Consider the following 16,138-nt stretch of genomic DNA (forward strand, 5'->3'; position numbering starts at 1 on the left):
GGTGCCATGAGGAGGTCTTCTGTGATGGACTACTTTCTTTAGAGAAGGATGATTTTCTGTGAGTGATGCACACAATGACAAATGAAGAATGGAGCACATGCAGCATCTTCAGAACATTGGGCCAAGAAAGAACTATTTGGGGGCTGTGAAGATCGCACAGTGACATCAGGTCAACATGCCACTCAAGGTGCTAACAGTTTTTTTTATTGGTTCTTGCCTGCTTTGCTTTAGTTAAAGTAGCCTAAGACCCAATGTTCTTTCTGGTTACCTTTGCCTCGGTTTCTATGGGGGTCCTCGATGGTAGTCGTAGGCCAGGGGAGGGAAGAAATGAGTGGCACGATTTTCCCACAAGTCAAGGGACCATAGCAGAGTCCTTGTCTGATTCCACAGGGGGAAGACGGAACTTCCCAGTAGAGCTTCAACATGAGGAGGCAAGACACAACAAAAGCATTCTTGCATAGCAATTTGCTATTCAATTCTGTAGGTTTGCTAATTAAGTTGACCTTTGTGTAGCACATTAAGCTATTTAAGTTTCCCAAGTCAATAGAAATACAGCTCACCCTATGTCCCTCTCTTGCCCGCAGGGCTCTCTACCCTCTTTTCACTGCAAGTTCAAAGGGGCTAATGGAGAAAGAGTGCAGCAGTACTAGGACTGGTTGGATATGCTGGGCAAGATTAATATTTGTTTTCCAAATAATTTCAAACCAGATGTAATCAGTTTGATACTTGTGTTAAACTAACTATATCATGCCTTGCAAAGCCTAGTATGTGTTAACTTTTATATTTTTTTTAAAAGATAGTCCTGACATTTCAGTTGTTGTATAATGCATAATTACAGTATTGCTACTGTAAAAAAACACTGCATTTTCCCCATTTTTTAACATAACATTTAGGTTAGTGTATCTTAATTTCATAGTGTCAACTATATTATTTTGTTGGGGAAGATGCATCAAATTGACGAGTGAACACTTTTTTTGAAAATGTACATGATGACACTGCCACGTGCTTTTGATGGCAAACAGTTCTCTTACTTTCTGGGTGCATACATCTGTGCAAATGGATTTTAACCCATGAGCGATTGATTACTCCTTTAGATTCTCTCTTACCACCCTGTTGATTTATACCAGATACCCTGAAAGTGACATGGGTGCAAACTACAATAGTCACCTAGTTTGCCCAGTATTCTGCCTGCTACGCCATCCACTTTGCTTAGTCTCTTACTTTCTTTCCTCTTGCATAATGAATACACAAAGCTTACTAGGGGTTTACACAAAGTAATAGTTCCATCCAGACTGTACATTTCAGATCTTCTGCAATACCATGCGGTGTAATAAGCCTCCAGGGCTCGCTTTGCTCTGATTAGGATTGCATTTTATATTTGAACCTGCGGGAGAGAGCGGGCCAAACTGTTTTCAGAGCCCTTTTACCAGGTCTATTTATTTGTGACCATTCATGAAGGTAAACTTTCACATTTTACAGACACTCATCCAGGGTTTGCAAGACTACTCACCCACTCGCATAGTTGGGTACATTTTGTGATGGGCGAGTACCATTTGCACGGGATGTTTGAAACCTTTATTTAATATTTACTTTGTTTGCAATAAAAGTTTCACTTTTAATGGCTGGCCTCTGAGAGGCAGCATTGTGCCAAACAAAGTGGTGACATATGCCATTTTACAGAAAGTGCATTTAAATGTGTTATTTGTTGCCAAGGGTCTAGTGAATTTCTCTTGTGTTGAGTGGGTAAACTAAGTTACTCGACCTGCAGGTCTTGTGGAATTTTTAAAGAATTTGCAAACCCTGGCTCATCTCACTGTCTTACTTTAGCGGTACAAATACATGCTGTATTTATGCTCATTTTATGTCTTGGGTATAAATAACTTCTGGTGACATTAAAAATATTAGTACAACAACGCTAAGCAAATGGGTTTGTTTGCTACTCGAACATTTTATTTTTTTTAAATTATATTTATTGACAACATACACGACAGGGAGGGCCACACGGCCTATCCAACTAGCAAAAAGAGTTAAAAAAATGAAAAACACATTGTCAGTAACATTTTCTGATTCCCCCCCCCCCTGCTACCCAAACTCCCAACCCCTCTTGCCCCCTCCCGACCCCTCCCCCCCAACAGTTAACCTGCCAAGTTCAGAGAAGATGCAACTACTTTAAGCATAAGGGAGAACACTTGCATAGCACACAATAGTAAAAAGTGATCCTTGAAACAGTGGGGTAAGACCACGAAGCGGTTAGGCCAAGGTAAGACCAAACCTCTGAGGAGTGTGGGGACCTGTGCAGTGCGAACATTTGTTCAATCGCCCCTCTATAATCACATTGAATTACAGTCGTCATGCAGCAGCACTGCTGTCCAATCATGGATTAAATCAGTCATAGTATCATTTGCTATTGCAGTGAGTTTTTCGTAGCTGAAAATCACCCTGAGTTTGCAGAGCCATTCCTCTTTAGAGGGAGCCAGGGCACTCTTCCATTTTTGCGCGAGTGCCAACCTCCCTGCCCGCAACATGGCACCAATGACCTTGGGGAAGGCATTCACCTCCGACTCAGGCAAGGGGGAGCCCAATAGAATTTCCAGCGGGTGCAATGATGGACCATAACCTTCAATATCTTTGATCCAGCTAAGTAGTTCCGTCCAATAAACCTGTATGGACGGGCAACTCCACCACATATGAAACCAGGTTCCCCGTTGGTGGCACCCTCTAGGGCAGAAAGGGGAAACGTCCCGGAACATCCTAGACAACAAAGCCGGGGGGCGATGCCATGAGTGAAGGATTTTAAAGTTATGTTCCATAGCTGCTGTGTATAGGGAGCCCGTGAAGATGCAGTTAAAGACCGCCCTCCAGGTGTGATCATCCAGTGACATTCCCATCCTCTCTTCCCATATGTGCTTGAAGGGTTGTCTGCCCTCTAGGTCCGATGTAATCAGTACACTGTAGAACCTAGACAGCGAACCCTTACGTGATGTACTTTTGGCCAGAATAAGTTCGAATGGGGTGAGGGGGTGACTAAGCAGCTCGGACCACCGTGGTTGGGTAAGTATCCCTTTCAACTGCAGGAATTCAAAAACTGAGGGGGGCCTATCCACCAGAGCCTCCGTTAAGTTGTCGTATTCAATGAAGCCCTCTTCTCGTAAAAGCTGGGAGACTCTTTCCAGGCCCATGTCAGACCAGGCCTGGGTGTCCCGGAAGCCCCTCATGCCCAGGTCGATGGGCGGGCCCCAGAGCGATGACAGCGGAGAAGGCCAGGTAGTTAACACTTTGTTAGCTTTACTGGGTTTCCACAGCGCCCAAAGGACTGCTAAGGTGGGATGTGTCCTGAGCTGTAGGGGGAGAGACCTGGGGGAGGCCCAGAGATAGTCTCTGACCTTTTTTGGGTGAGCATGAGTGTCTTCGACATACGTCCAGTACGTACGCATGTCGTCCCGCATGTGCTCCAACAACACCCTAAGCTGAGCTGCTTTGTAGTAAAGCCTAAAATCGGGGAGTCCAAAGCCACCATGGGATTTCGGGAGGGTCAGGGTGGAAGTTTTGATCCTGGGCCTTTTGCCATTCCAGATGAAGTGCAGGACACGGGACTGGAGCACCTCGAAGAAGGCCTCGGGTACCACGATAGGGAGTGCAGAGAAGAGATAGAGAAGGCGTGGTAGGATATTCATCTTAACCGTAACCATGCGTCCGAGCCAGGAGAGTGTAAGAGGAGCCCATCTTTTGAGATCGCTACTGACCCGGGCGAGGATTCCAGGGAAATTGCACTGGTATAGTTTTGACAGATCTCTGGGGATGATGGTGCCCAAGTATCTTGTGGATTCTCGCTCGATTCTAACCCCCTGAATATCGGTATTGTTCCCGATATCTTGTTCCCCCAGGCCCATGGGCATGATGCTCGATTTGGATGTGTTTATTCTCAGCCCCGAAAAGAGTGTATGAGCTCAAACAGTCTCGGTAGGGACTTTTGAATGCTGGTCAGGTAACCAAGTATGTCGTCTGCGAATAGGGAGAGCTTAAATTCACACTCGCCACACCGTATTCCCATGACTTCCGGGTCGTTCCTAACCGCTATGGCAAGGGGCTCCATGGCCAAGGCATATAGGAGGGGCGACAGGGGACATCCTTGCCGGGTGCCCCTGGAGAGGGAAAAGGGCTCAGATGTACCCCCGTTAACTAATACTCTCGCCGAGGGCGAGTTGTACAGTGCTGCGACCCACCCGCAAAAATTAACTCCCAATCCCATCTTCCGAAGAACCTTGATCATGTAAGGCCATTCGACACGGTCGAAGGCCTTTTCTGAGTCAAGTGAAAGGAGGTACCCCTCCACTCCCTGTTCGGATGCCTCGTGCATAAGGTCGAGGGTTTTTCTTATGTTATCTGACCCTTGACCCCCCGGGATAAAACCCACTTGATCCCCATGTACCAGGGTAGGGAGGAGTTTTGCCAATCTGCTCGCCAGAAGTTTGGCCAATATTTTAACATCAGTGTTTAGGAGCGAAATGGGGCGATATGATTGGCATAAAGCTGGGTCTTTGCCCTCTTTAGGTAAGACCACTATTAGGGCTGACATCATCGTGGGTGGGAGAGACCCTTGGCTAAGTGCAAAGTTGAACAGCTTGGCCAGAAAGGGGGCGAGCGTGGATCTATAGGTCTTATAAAATTTAACTGAGAAGCCGTCGTCCCCCGGGGCAGTGCTACTCTTTAAGGAGGAGATAGCGTCGATTACTTCTTCCGGGGAAATGGGGATTTCCAGAGTGTCAGCTTTGTCTGGTAGTAGGCCCGGGACAGGGAGGAAATCTAGAAATCTATCAATGTCCAACCCATCACCCTTGTATTCTGAGCAATATAATTTTTCATAATATAGCCTAAATTGTTCCGCTATCTTGGAATCCCTTGCAGTCGAATTACCATCCGCGGAGCGGATTGAATTCACTCTCCTGCTATTCCTAAGTTCGCGGAGTCTCCAGGCCAGAATCTTAGCGGCCTTTTCCCCCTTTTCCATATATTTTTGTTTCAAAAATGAGAGCTTCCTTTCCATTTGCCCTACTTGCAGGTCAGCCAACCTGGTGCGCAGCCTCTGCAATTCTTCCCACTGCCCGGGAAACATCTGTGTTTTCAGTTTACCACCCGGTTGTATGGCCTCTATCTTGGTTTTCAGATCTTTCTCTTCCCGGTCCCTCTCCCTTTTTTTTCCCGCACCAATGCCAATCAGGGTACCTCTAATAGTTGCCTTAAACACCTCCCACACTCCCTTGGTGCCCACCTCCCCGTTGTCGTTGAGGGAGAAATAGTCTTCTATGGCTGTCAGAAGGGTTCGGCGTGTCTCCTTGTCATGTAGAAGGAGGTCGTTACAACTCCAACGGGATCCGGCCGCCGGGGCAGGGGGGAGGCCAATCCTAATCTTAACCAGATCATGGTCCGTCCAGGGGACGGTTTCCACCCCTGCGCCGGCGACCTCCCCCTGCATAGATGAGTCTACCAGAATGTAGTCTATACGCGAGAAAACATCATGAGGCTTAGAGTAAAAAGTGTAGCCAGGGTTTAGCCCTTCCTTGGGTATACTCGTGTCGCACAACCCCAAGTCCCCATTCACTTTCTGAAAGGTTGATGCCATTTTTTTATGAAAACGGATGTTGGGGCAAGGGTTCACGGATTTCCTATCCCTCTCGGGACACAACGCCATATTAAAATCCCCTCCCACCAGGAGGGTACCCTCCGCGAAAGCCACTATTGTCGCCTTCATGCTTTCCCAGAAGATGTCCTGTAATTCGTTTGGGGCGTATATGCAGACCAAGGTGAACAAACGTCCCCGCACATCCCCCTTTACCATGAGGTACCGGCCCTCAGGGTCAGCTTTAGACGCTTTAAACCCAAAGTGAGCCCCGGGGGACACCAGCAGAGCCACTCCCCTCTTCTTAGACTGGATAGAGGCAGAGAACACCTGATCTATGTTTTTAGCCTTGAGTTTGGGCTCCTTCCCCCGAACCCAGTGGGTCTCCTGCACAAAGAGGAATTGTAGTCTCATCCTCATAAATTCCCGCATAAGTAGCGACCTCTTGGTAGGTGAGTTGAGCCCCCGTACATTTAAAGACCCCACTAACAAGGATTGGATTGAATCATCCATTAGGACGCGTTTTGAGGCTCATAACTCCAATTTCAAAGATGCAAGTGTCGTAATTCCCAAATTGCTTCAGCACCTCACAGAGGGCTAGTGACAGCCCCCGGGGTGTGGTCAAGTCCCCAAGCCTTGGCGTACTATAACTATTTCCCCAACAACCCAACTTCCCCTCTTCTCTACCCCCACCCTCCTCCCCCCAGATCGCCTGGTTGTGTTGAGGCATCGTCCCAAGGTCACACAACAGGCCAACCATGTCTCCCCCCTCCGGGCTCGTTACCTCTTCATAAACGCCCATTTGAGCCCCCCCCCTTCTTCGGGAACAATACAAAACGTGAAACATAACAACATCCCCCCCTTTGCAGCGTCATTAGATGAATTATTCGTCGGACTCCACTGGCTCGTTTCAGCCATTCTGAAGGTCCGGCGACGTTGGGGCCACTCTCCTGAATTTCCTTTGGCCTCGCACCCTGCGCCTCTCCTTCGGAGCATTGTTCCCTTTTGGGCCCATCGGGATGCGCTCCCAATCGCGGTCCCCCGGTTCCAAACCCGAACTATCTAGGAGTTCACCCGTCACTCTATGGATGTCATCTTCGGTGATCAGGGCATATTTATATCCCTCGAACTCGAAAGAAAGAGAAAATGGATACCCCCACCTGTATCGGACTCCCTTGGCTTGGAGCATTTTTGTCAGAGGGGAACAAAGGCGGCGTCTCGCCAGAGTGAAGGCCGACAAGTCTTGATATACCAAAATCTGGGCCCCTTCCCATTCCACCGGGCCCTTCTTGCGAGCGAGCTCGAGGATCCTGCTTTTCTCGGAGAAATAGTGGAAGCGGACTAAGACGGATCTGGGGCCTCTGGAGGCTGCCCCCGCTCTGTGGGCCCTGTCAATAGTGGGTTCGTTGGTATTAGCCCCGTCAAAAAGCACTCCCACCACCGCGTTAACGGCCTTGACAATGTCTGCCTGAGTTTCACCATCTTGTTCCGGGAAGCCCAAGAAGCGTAGGTTGCAGCGCCGTTCCCTATTTTCCAAATCATCCATTTTTAAAGAACATTTCTCTTCTCTTCTCTCCAGCTCCGATAGGCGCATGTCAAATTGTGTCTCGAAAATGCCATTCGAGGCAGTATTATTCTCCAATGCCTGCACCCTGTCATCTAGATTGTCCACCTTTTTGTCTAGGGTGTCCAGCCTAAGGGTAATATCTGCGCGGAATCCTCTAATTTCATCCAGAAGGGCCGCCATTCCGCTGGAGACCGCGTTTGCATCTGCCGCTTCTTGTTGCGTTTGGGCCGCCATTCCAGGGGCTGTGGGGGGCTCGGGGAACGGGCGCCGAAACCTCTGTAGCGATTCCCTCCAGTTCATAGGCCTTCCTTGAGCACACTTGCTCCCCTGAGGCCGCCACCAAGTATTCGTGGCCAGCGGGGCCTGCTTAACCCCTTTGCATCCTGGGGGAGGTGGGGGCCCCTGGTAGTTCTGAGGCCGAGGGCGGAGATTCGGTTATGGGGGGGACAGCGCCGCTAGCAAATCCCTTATCGTGGGCGGGAGTCTCCCCTTCTCGGATTTTCCCCTCGTATTTCACTGCAGTTGGGGCCGTGGCCTGGAGTGTTAGAACAGGGAGAGGGGGGGCGGGGAAGGGGTCTTAGGCCCCTCGGCCTGTCTTTATGCAGCGCTTCTGGGGGGTATATGCCCTCGGTTGGGCCCAGTGCACCACTTCGGCTCAGGGTGCTTCCGGGGCTTGTGTGGGCTTCACCTGGTTTCTCTCCTCCTTCCCCCTTTTGAGTCTTATTTCCCCCGGCGGGTGCCCAGCCCCGGGTTGGGTCTCCTTACCTCGGGGGGCCTCTCCCGTTCCAATCGGCCTGGGGTTGGGTCCTGTTTATGCGCCCCGCACGGGCTCGCAGGAGTCTGCGCACTCCTGGGGTGCTGCTCCGTTCCTGCCTCCCCGTTGGGAGTTTTCCACAATCTGCTGCGATGCCTCCTTCTCCCGCTCCTGGGTCCTCCTCCCGGGCCGTTTCACCGCCGCCGACAGTCGTCTGGCCGAGGCAGGTGCCCGCGGCCTCGGTCGCCTGGGTCTCTGTAGGCCTTCCCTGGGCCCGGGCTCGCCGCTGCGATCCGCGGAGCCGCAGGGGGGAGGGGCCTTGCGCCCTCTAGATTCGCGGGTCTATAACTCTGGCTCCGTTTCACCCCCGAGGCTCGGGTTTGAGCCGGGGGTGCTCTGCACCTTCGTACTGGGGGGGGGGGGGGGTGGATGTCCCGCTCCGGGGGTGTCGGGGGGGGGGGGGGTGGGGGGGGGTCTCAGGTCCCTCGATTAGCGCCCTGCTGGGGAGACGAGCGGAGATGCTTTAGAACATCTCAGCGCCCCCTGGTGGATGACTCGAACATTTTAATTGACGCACGCTGTTAATCAATTTTTGAAAACTAATGTATGCCTTGTGGGTCTTGAGAAAAGCAAAATGAACCACAAACTTGCTCCTGTTGTTTTTGACTATTACTTATCAATCCATATGACACCAATAGTCATTGACTATTTAGGCTCTCATAGAGCACTTTACTGTAACATATTTTAATCATTCTATCAACATTTCCTTAGTTGTCTATACACAAAAATTTCAAAAAATTATTTCACACAGGTAAAACATATCCTACGTATAAAAAAGAAAATTCATCACACATCATTTAATTCAATCTGGATTAGTTCATATTTGGAGTACAATATTCTGCCATAATGTTCATACCGTTGTGTCCATTGTGATCAAAGTTCTGCTTAAAATTGGGACTTCCTGTTCGGAGCAGTGTCTTACAGAACCGTATAGCAAGGAAGAAAAACTAGTATGGTCAAGTGAATGATAGATGACTAAGGGAATTTTTTGCTGTTTAATAGTAGTGATACACCTATCCCACATGTATATTAATTGGGTATATCCTTTTTTAAATTCCCTATTCCTCTTTTCCTTGAGATACCCAGCACTGTCTCTGAAAGGTGCTCGTTGATTGTGACCTTAGTTTCGATTTGAAAGGAACAATAGATAAACATAGGTGTTGTCGACACACTGCGTTTCGGCCTATTGAAAAAGATAGTCCGGCTCACTGAAGAGTGTGAATTATGGGGTTGGAAGATGAATTTTCTACTACAAATACCTTCTTTATGTCCTGACGAAATCCTTGCTTTACTAATAGAGAAGACGATCCGCTTGTATGTGGACTATCTTTTTCAATAGACCAAAACGCAGTGCGTCTACAATACCTATGTTTATCCATCTCAAAAGCATAAAAGGTGATTTCGGAACCTAAAAAATAGGTTCCCGTTGGCCCCATAAAATACACTGGCAAACAAACAAGTGTACATGGCATTAAAATAATGAACCCTATCAAATATAATGCATGCCAAAATAACTGCTGACATAGATTTGAGGTAACACTGCTCCCAAGCCCAACTTTGAAGCACTTGTTGGAAGCAATAAAGGTTTGCTAAAGTCTGGCATACACAAAAGGGGTGGATAAGAGACTTTCCTATAAGTGGCCAAATGCATCATGTTCTTCCCTTCCCTGTGTCAGCTTTGTACGCTGGTGTTTTTTTAGCTTCTCCATTAGCAAAGCCAAAATTGTTAAAAATCTGGGAATAAAAGCGTTCGTAATGCGTTAACAAACCCAAGAAGCCTTTGAGACCTTTCTTTATGGTGGGTGTTTGAAAAGATTTTCTTTTTACAGCTTTCCCTCCATCGACATCGGTTAACTCTCCCCGTCCCCCCACTCTGCCAACCTTTTGCATGGCTTTGAACCCAGCCCTGTCTTTCCGCGGTAGGTATACACTACCCTTCTCGCTCCATAAGTATGCCTTACTCCTCAGTCTACACCTACCTTGATAGTTTGTCTAGACCCAAGTGTTAGTTACACTGTTAATCAGCTGTGGTGGCTTCTCAGAACCCTCCTACAGGGCTGATTTTGGAAAATCCTTCTTAACAGTGGAATTAGGGGTGTTCCTGACAACATTCATCTTCTCTTCTTGCGAGTCAATCAACCCATTGAAAAAATCTCAGATATTTGGCGAAATCATGGCCCAACTGGCACTTGCATGGCTTAGCCGTGAGACAGGCGGCTCTAACGGCCCCTAATATAACATAGGCGTTGCATATGTTTCATGTTTCATTTTTAATACCCAGTGACAACAAAGGCTGTCGGTTGGGCTCTGGCAATGCCTGGAGGTGGGGGGTGGGAGCAGAGTTAAAAAAAAAAAAACACAATTCCACTCCTGGTCACAAATAGCCAGGCCCTCAGTGCAAGGGAGCCGGATGGAACCAAGTAACTGAAGGCACTCTTAAAGTAGGGTGGACATTGTTCTGTGGCTCCTCTTTTATCAATGCCATATACTGACTGACTGGAAGCCCTTGTGCCCTTGTGACTTCCCCAATGACTAGGATGTATGACCTAATGGAATGAAGCCTGCAGTTGAGCCGTCTGGTGGGCATGCCTCAGAGGATAAAGTCTGCAATTGGAATGACCACCGCCACCTGAGGTCAGCTTAATTAGGCTCTACCACTCTAAAATTAGGATCTGGTGGAAACGACATGGTTTGGTTAAGCCAAAATGCTACATTTCAATGCTATGTGCTGATCTGGGCTCATTGTAATATTTGCGTTGAGGGTGCAGACTTTTTGTCAGCAACTGTAGGGTGCGTACTCTTCTGGAGCTTTTTTTTCTCCACAGGAATAATGTAATTGTAACTGGTTATTTATAACACACTTAATGCCCAGAAGTTTTTAAGCAAAGACCCGGGGATTGAACCGGTGTTGCTCTGTGTCTTCTTGTTTCCAAGGCGAGCGCGTTGCCCCTGAGCTATCCTCCCAGCCTTCTTAGAGAACAGTATGAGGCTGTAACCCTCTTTCAATCAATAGGGCAATTGGTAAATGTAGACTCCTTTTACCCCTCGATTGTTTGTTTTAATTCAGCCGTTCTCTCATCTGCCCATTCTTGAGCAGGAGGAAACCTGATGTAGGACCAGAAGGGTAGATGTCATTTGGCCAAATGTGTGGGCTGGACTCCTAGCTTGCATCAAGAGGGTAACACTCCAAGGCAGGATTTGGAGGCATTGATAAGCTTGGTCTCTTGGCAGTGTGCCAGGGTACTATTGGTGGACCCATCCAAAATAGCTGGTGTGTAGAAGGTGCATTTCCTGTTAAAAGCATATACCGCATTTGCTAAACCTCTGTGAAGGAGCATTAGGAAGGAGTGGACGCAATGTCTGGGGAGTCTGTGATTGCTTTTTTTCTAATGCCATGTCTGTATTCCATTGCACCGGCAGCGGATCGGTGAGGACTACATCTCCGACTTGGACCAGCTGAAGCGACTCCTGGATTTTGTGAATGATGAAGCCTTCATCCGGGATGTGGCCAAAGTAAAGCAGGTGAGATGAAGTTATGAGCGATGTAATAAGTAAGACCGAGGACTTGAAGTCTGTTTTTCAGGACAGACTGACACATATTATGCACTTTAAAGCATTGGGTTGGATGGTCTTCCCAACATGAGCGCTGAAGCTCAAGAGTGGGGGAATGTTTAGGGCAATTGTGGTCTATTGGGAAACCAGGGAAGTTAAGCAGAGTATAGAAGTCGCACTGTGTGTAAGAACCAACTGAGCAAACGTGAGGGCCACTAATTGACTTGTTTCTTGCAGGAGAACAAACTGAAGTTCTCTGTGTACCTGGAAAAGGAATACAAAGTGAAGATCAACCCCAACTCAATGTTTGATGTGCATGTCAAGCGAATCCATGAGTACAAGCGACAGCTGCTGAATTGCCTACATGTGATGACCATGTACAACCGTAAGTGAAGCCCGAGAAAAGAGGGTGATCGGTGGGGCCAGGAGACTGGAGGGTTGAAACCAGAAAGGGAAGGGACTGGAGAACAGCAACACTGGCGGTACGAGGGATAGAGTAATAGTGACACCAGAGGCAGCGGTGGAACAATGGTAGTTGAGAGAGGAGGGTGCTGTTCAGGGAGGTAGTAAGGCTGTATTGAGGGAGAAAACCTTTGTTCCCGGACCAACAAAAAAGCCTGCAGCAGCATGCAGCCTTCTAAAAATGCAAAGCTGCTTTTACCAGTTAGCACAGGAGCTGACCAGGGTGACCTCCCCTGAGAAATGGACTACATGGTACCTTTCCGGCACCATAACCTGAGGGTCTTGGCAACAAGTGTGGACCTTAATGGAAACTTTCTGGGAAAAAGACGATGATGAACCAAGAAAGAAAAGCAAAAATGTCAGTAGTACAGTTTAGAACATTCATCCTAACCAGGCCTGTGCAAGGAACGTGTGAGTGGGGGGAGAGGTGGAACAGTTCCACCAAAGGGTGGTTAAACAGTGTCCTTGGCGGGATGAGGGCAATGTTGAAATATGTCGGCACAGACGAGAAGATTGGAAGACTTGAAAAAGTGGGAATGTGGTGAGATAGCCATAAATCCATGAGGCGGGAGTGCTGAAGGGTCTGTGGAGCGGTGACACTCGCAAGACTGAAAAGATGAGGTGTATTTCCTGTACACCTGCAGGATATATTTGAATGTTAAAAATAAGAAAAAAATGGATGGTAAAGGTTAATTTACCAGTTCCCAGAAACCTCATGGCGTATGAGAGCCTAAACGTGTTAGAAAAAGAAGGGGGCTTTTGCTTTAAATGAGATCCAAGATGTGTGGTGGCTCTGGCCAGTCCAAGAATCCCTCCCATACTGCTACCAAGAATACCTTTTATAGCCCAGAGGCAGTTATACAAAAATTACTATATGCATTTTGGTTCACTAGGTGTATGTTCTCGACGGACAACTTGCTACTGTAGAACCTTCAATGAATGCTTGTAATTGTTCAATTTATGGCAGAAACAAAACCTGTAATACAGACGTTTCTGTCTCTTGCATTGAGCATGAAATGCAAAAATGTTGACGCTTTTTCTTGGTGGAGCGGGCGTTGTGGAGCGAGGTTGAGACATGTTAGCAGTTTTGTAAATCTCCAATTTTTCTTTACTTTAAAGGTATCAAGAAAGAGCCCAACAAGCAATTTGTGCCCCGTACCGTTATGATTGGCGGAAAGGTGAGTGCTCTTAAAAAGGTTTTGTGCACATGAATGTGTCTCCTGTGTGATGATCTTCTTTAGATTTACACTGGCTTTCAAGGACTTGCCAGCTACTAAGGAAGCAGAAAGTAAGCACGTCTCGTTTTCTCCAGTTCACTGATGCTCCGTGACCTCTTGTTCCAGGCTGCAGCCTTTTAGGGAGGATTCTCTGACCCATGTGGGTGGGAGAGTATCTTCCAAAACTAGGCAAATTGGTTCCTTATGCTTTCATTTTCTTCCCTGATGTGTGGTAGCAGAGGCTGAGCAGCAAACCCTTATCAGGGGAGCGCGATTCATAAGTATAGAGAGTAACAGATTACTTTGAATAAAGGGATGTTCATACAGAGTTTATATTTTTATATCTTCTGAAACATAAACAACCTGATTACAGATGGCTAATGCATCTTCGTTTTTTTTTTTTTTATTGTTGTTGCTCACTAAACATGATGTTGGTGTTCCCTTTGTGTGGGTTACTTGATGTTGACCTAAAAAAGAGGACCAGGAAATGAAGGTCGGGCACCAAATTCCATACCCATTTTATCTAACAGGTGAGAAGTAGAGACCTGTCTTTGTTGACTCTGCCCTGTGATAAGCAACTTTAGGATGCAGCCTGTCAGTTCCTGGGGTTCTCGGGACATGTGCTCTTGCTTTTTCATCATATGAGTCCGTGCAGTAACTCGGTCAATCAAGGCTGGTGTAGGTCACATGGTTAACACAGCTATACATTAGTTCTATGCCTTTGCTGTAAAACCCAAACTGTTGTCCTTCTGCTTCTGTTGCACACAGGGACTGGGCAGGTGGACTTTCCTGGGAGCAAGGCATCACATGGTGATCATCACACAAATATGGGCAAGAAATGCATGTATTTATTTATATACAGGGAGGATCAAGGCTCTGTGATCACAAAAGAACAGACAACAAATAAGAAATCGGAGTTGACGGGAAGAAGTGAGCTTCTTACAGTGGGGTCAGTTTGAGGGACATCGTGACCAGGTTGTGGAGGGGAGTGAATGGAATAGTCACCGCGGACAATACATAAATGGACATACGTAGAATAAGGACAACAAACATTGAACATCTTTAAGTAAGGTCTGTGGTATGGCCAGCTGTGATGGGGATTTGACCATGATGGGTGAAGTGCTAGAGTTAAGACAGAGAGAGTGAGGGACAGAGGCAGGTTAGAGGCAAGGGGAAAATGTAGCTAGAAGGTAGATGAGAGGTAGGTTAAGAGGGTAACTCTGAGCCGAGGAGGTAGGTTTTTAGTTTGGTTTTGAACAAATCTGTGTGGACTGTTCCTCGATTGTCCTGGGGAAGAGAATTCTATGCAAGTGGAGCAAGAAGAGTGTGCAAGCACAAGGAGGTTGAGGAGCCACATGGGTAGTCGAGGAGGCAGAGCAGGGATTACGAGAAGACTTATAGATTTGGAAAGAGGACGATGGATACAGTGGTGCCTTACTGTGGATATATTTGCAAACCAGGAGAAGAAATTTCAATCTGGCCTGGTTTTGCATCGTCGGCCATCCAGCCTGGTGATGATACGAGGAAGTAGGTGTGAAGTGAGGGAGTTCAAAGAGTCCTGGTAGTGAAGTTAATTATCTTGTCAAGACGACAGAAAGCATAGTTGGGGAGACGAAAGTGGATGCTGGCAGAGTAGTCCAGTTTAGAGAAGACCAGAGTGGTTAAGAGCTGCTTGACTGTGTTAAATTGAAGAAGGTGCCTTATTTTCCTAATATTTAGGAGGTTGAGACGAGCTGCTCTTCCAGTATTGGAGAAGAAAGTAGAGAATCTGTGAGAAGGGTCATAGATGACGCAGAGGTTTCTGGCTGAAGAGGAGTAGGGTGAGAGTATCAGGTGGGAACTTGATAGGCAGAGGAAGAGATGAGCGAGCATTTGGCAGGGAAGAAGAGCATCTTTGTTTTGGTGTAGTTTAACATCCAAGAGTACAAATCCATCCAATATTTAATGGCACAGAGAGTTGGACATTTTGTTAGAGAGATTAGAGGAGAGTACAGGAAAAGAGACAATGATTTGGATGTCATCCTCAAAGAGGTGTTACGAGAACCCAAAGAAGGAGATTAGTGCCCCAAGAGCAGAGGTATAAAGTGTAAAGGGGACAGAGTCCTGTGGAACACCAACAATGAGAGGCGTTCTTGCTCCAGAAGACAGAGAATTGTCGAGGTGCCTGCCATGATTCAATCCAGGCAAGGACTCTATTGCGAATCCCAAGAAGAAAGAGTTTTAAGGCTATATTAATATTGACATTGTCAAAGGCAGCAGACGGGTCAAGGAGAATTAGGATAGAGGACAGGTTGGAGTGCTTAGCAGAAGTGATGTTGGAGACATTCATGAGAGCAGGTTCTGTTGAGTGACAGGAGCGGAAACCTGCTTGTCGGAGGTCTCGAAGTTTGTGAGGTTACCAAAGTAATTGGTAAGACGGTTGAATACAACCCTTTCAATCACTTTAGAGTAGTGCGGAGGGAGAGACACAGGGTGAAAGTTAGCCAGTAGGTCTAGGTCAGCGCCTTGCTTTTTTAGAAGGATGACATGGCTGTTTAGAAGGTGGAGTGAAAGCAAGCAGAGTTGAAGGACAGGTTAAAGAGTTTGGCGAGGAGCCACCAAAGGGGCAATAGGCTTGACTAGCTAAGGAGCAAAAGGGTCTGATGGGGCACATCAGTAGAGATAGCACTCTGTCCGTATTAGTGTGACTAAAGTGGAAGATGGAAGCAGAGGATGAGGGTTGAGTAGGCAGATTGTATTATGTAGGAGAGCGTGTGATGAAGTTCTGAGAGAGTCTAATTTTAGAAATGTTTGCAGTGAAGTATTCAGCGGGGTAGCATTACAGGTCCTCATGCGAGTGGGTACACCTCCATTTGCGCAGCCTACGCATTTCTGAGCAGAGAGAGAGTATGAATGTGATGACCAATAGC

General features: G+C 47.4%; 1 protein-coding gene across 1 annotated transcript in view; it reads left to right on the forward strand.

The window, feature by feature from the left end:
- PYGM (glycogen phosphorylase, muscle associated) overlaps window positions 1-16,138 on the forward strand; it is a 311,215-nt gene that overhangs the window by 263,741 nt on the left and 31,336 nt on the right. Inside the window, exons 13-15 of the mRNA XM_069645036.1 lie at window positions 11,419-11,520; window positions 11,788-11,935; window positions 13,132-13,190. Of these exons, the coding sequence (XP_069501137.1) occupies window positions 11,419-11,520; window positions 11,788-11,935; window positions 13,132-13,190 (309 nt within the window). The remainder of the gene's footprint in view (window positions 1-11,418; window positions 11,521-11,787; window positions 11,936-13,131; window positions 13,191-16,138) is intronic.

The sequence above is a fragment of the Ambystoma mexicanum genome, chromosome 2p (genome assembly GCF_040938575.1).
Source record: "Ambystoma mexicanum isolate Mex_15411 chromosome 2p, UKY_AmexF1_1, whole genome shotgun sequence".
In the NCBI taxonomy this organism is placed as follows: domain Eukaryota; kingdom Metazoa; phylum Chordata; class Amphibia; order Caudata; family Ambystomatidae; genus Ambystoma; species Ambystoma mexicanum.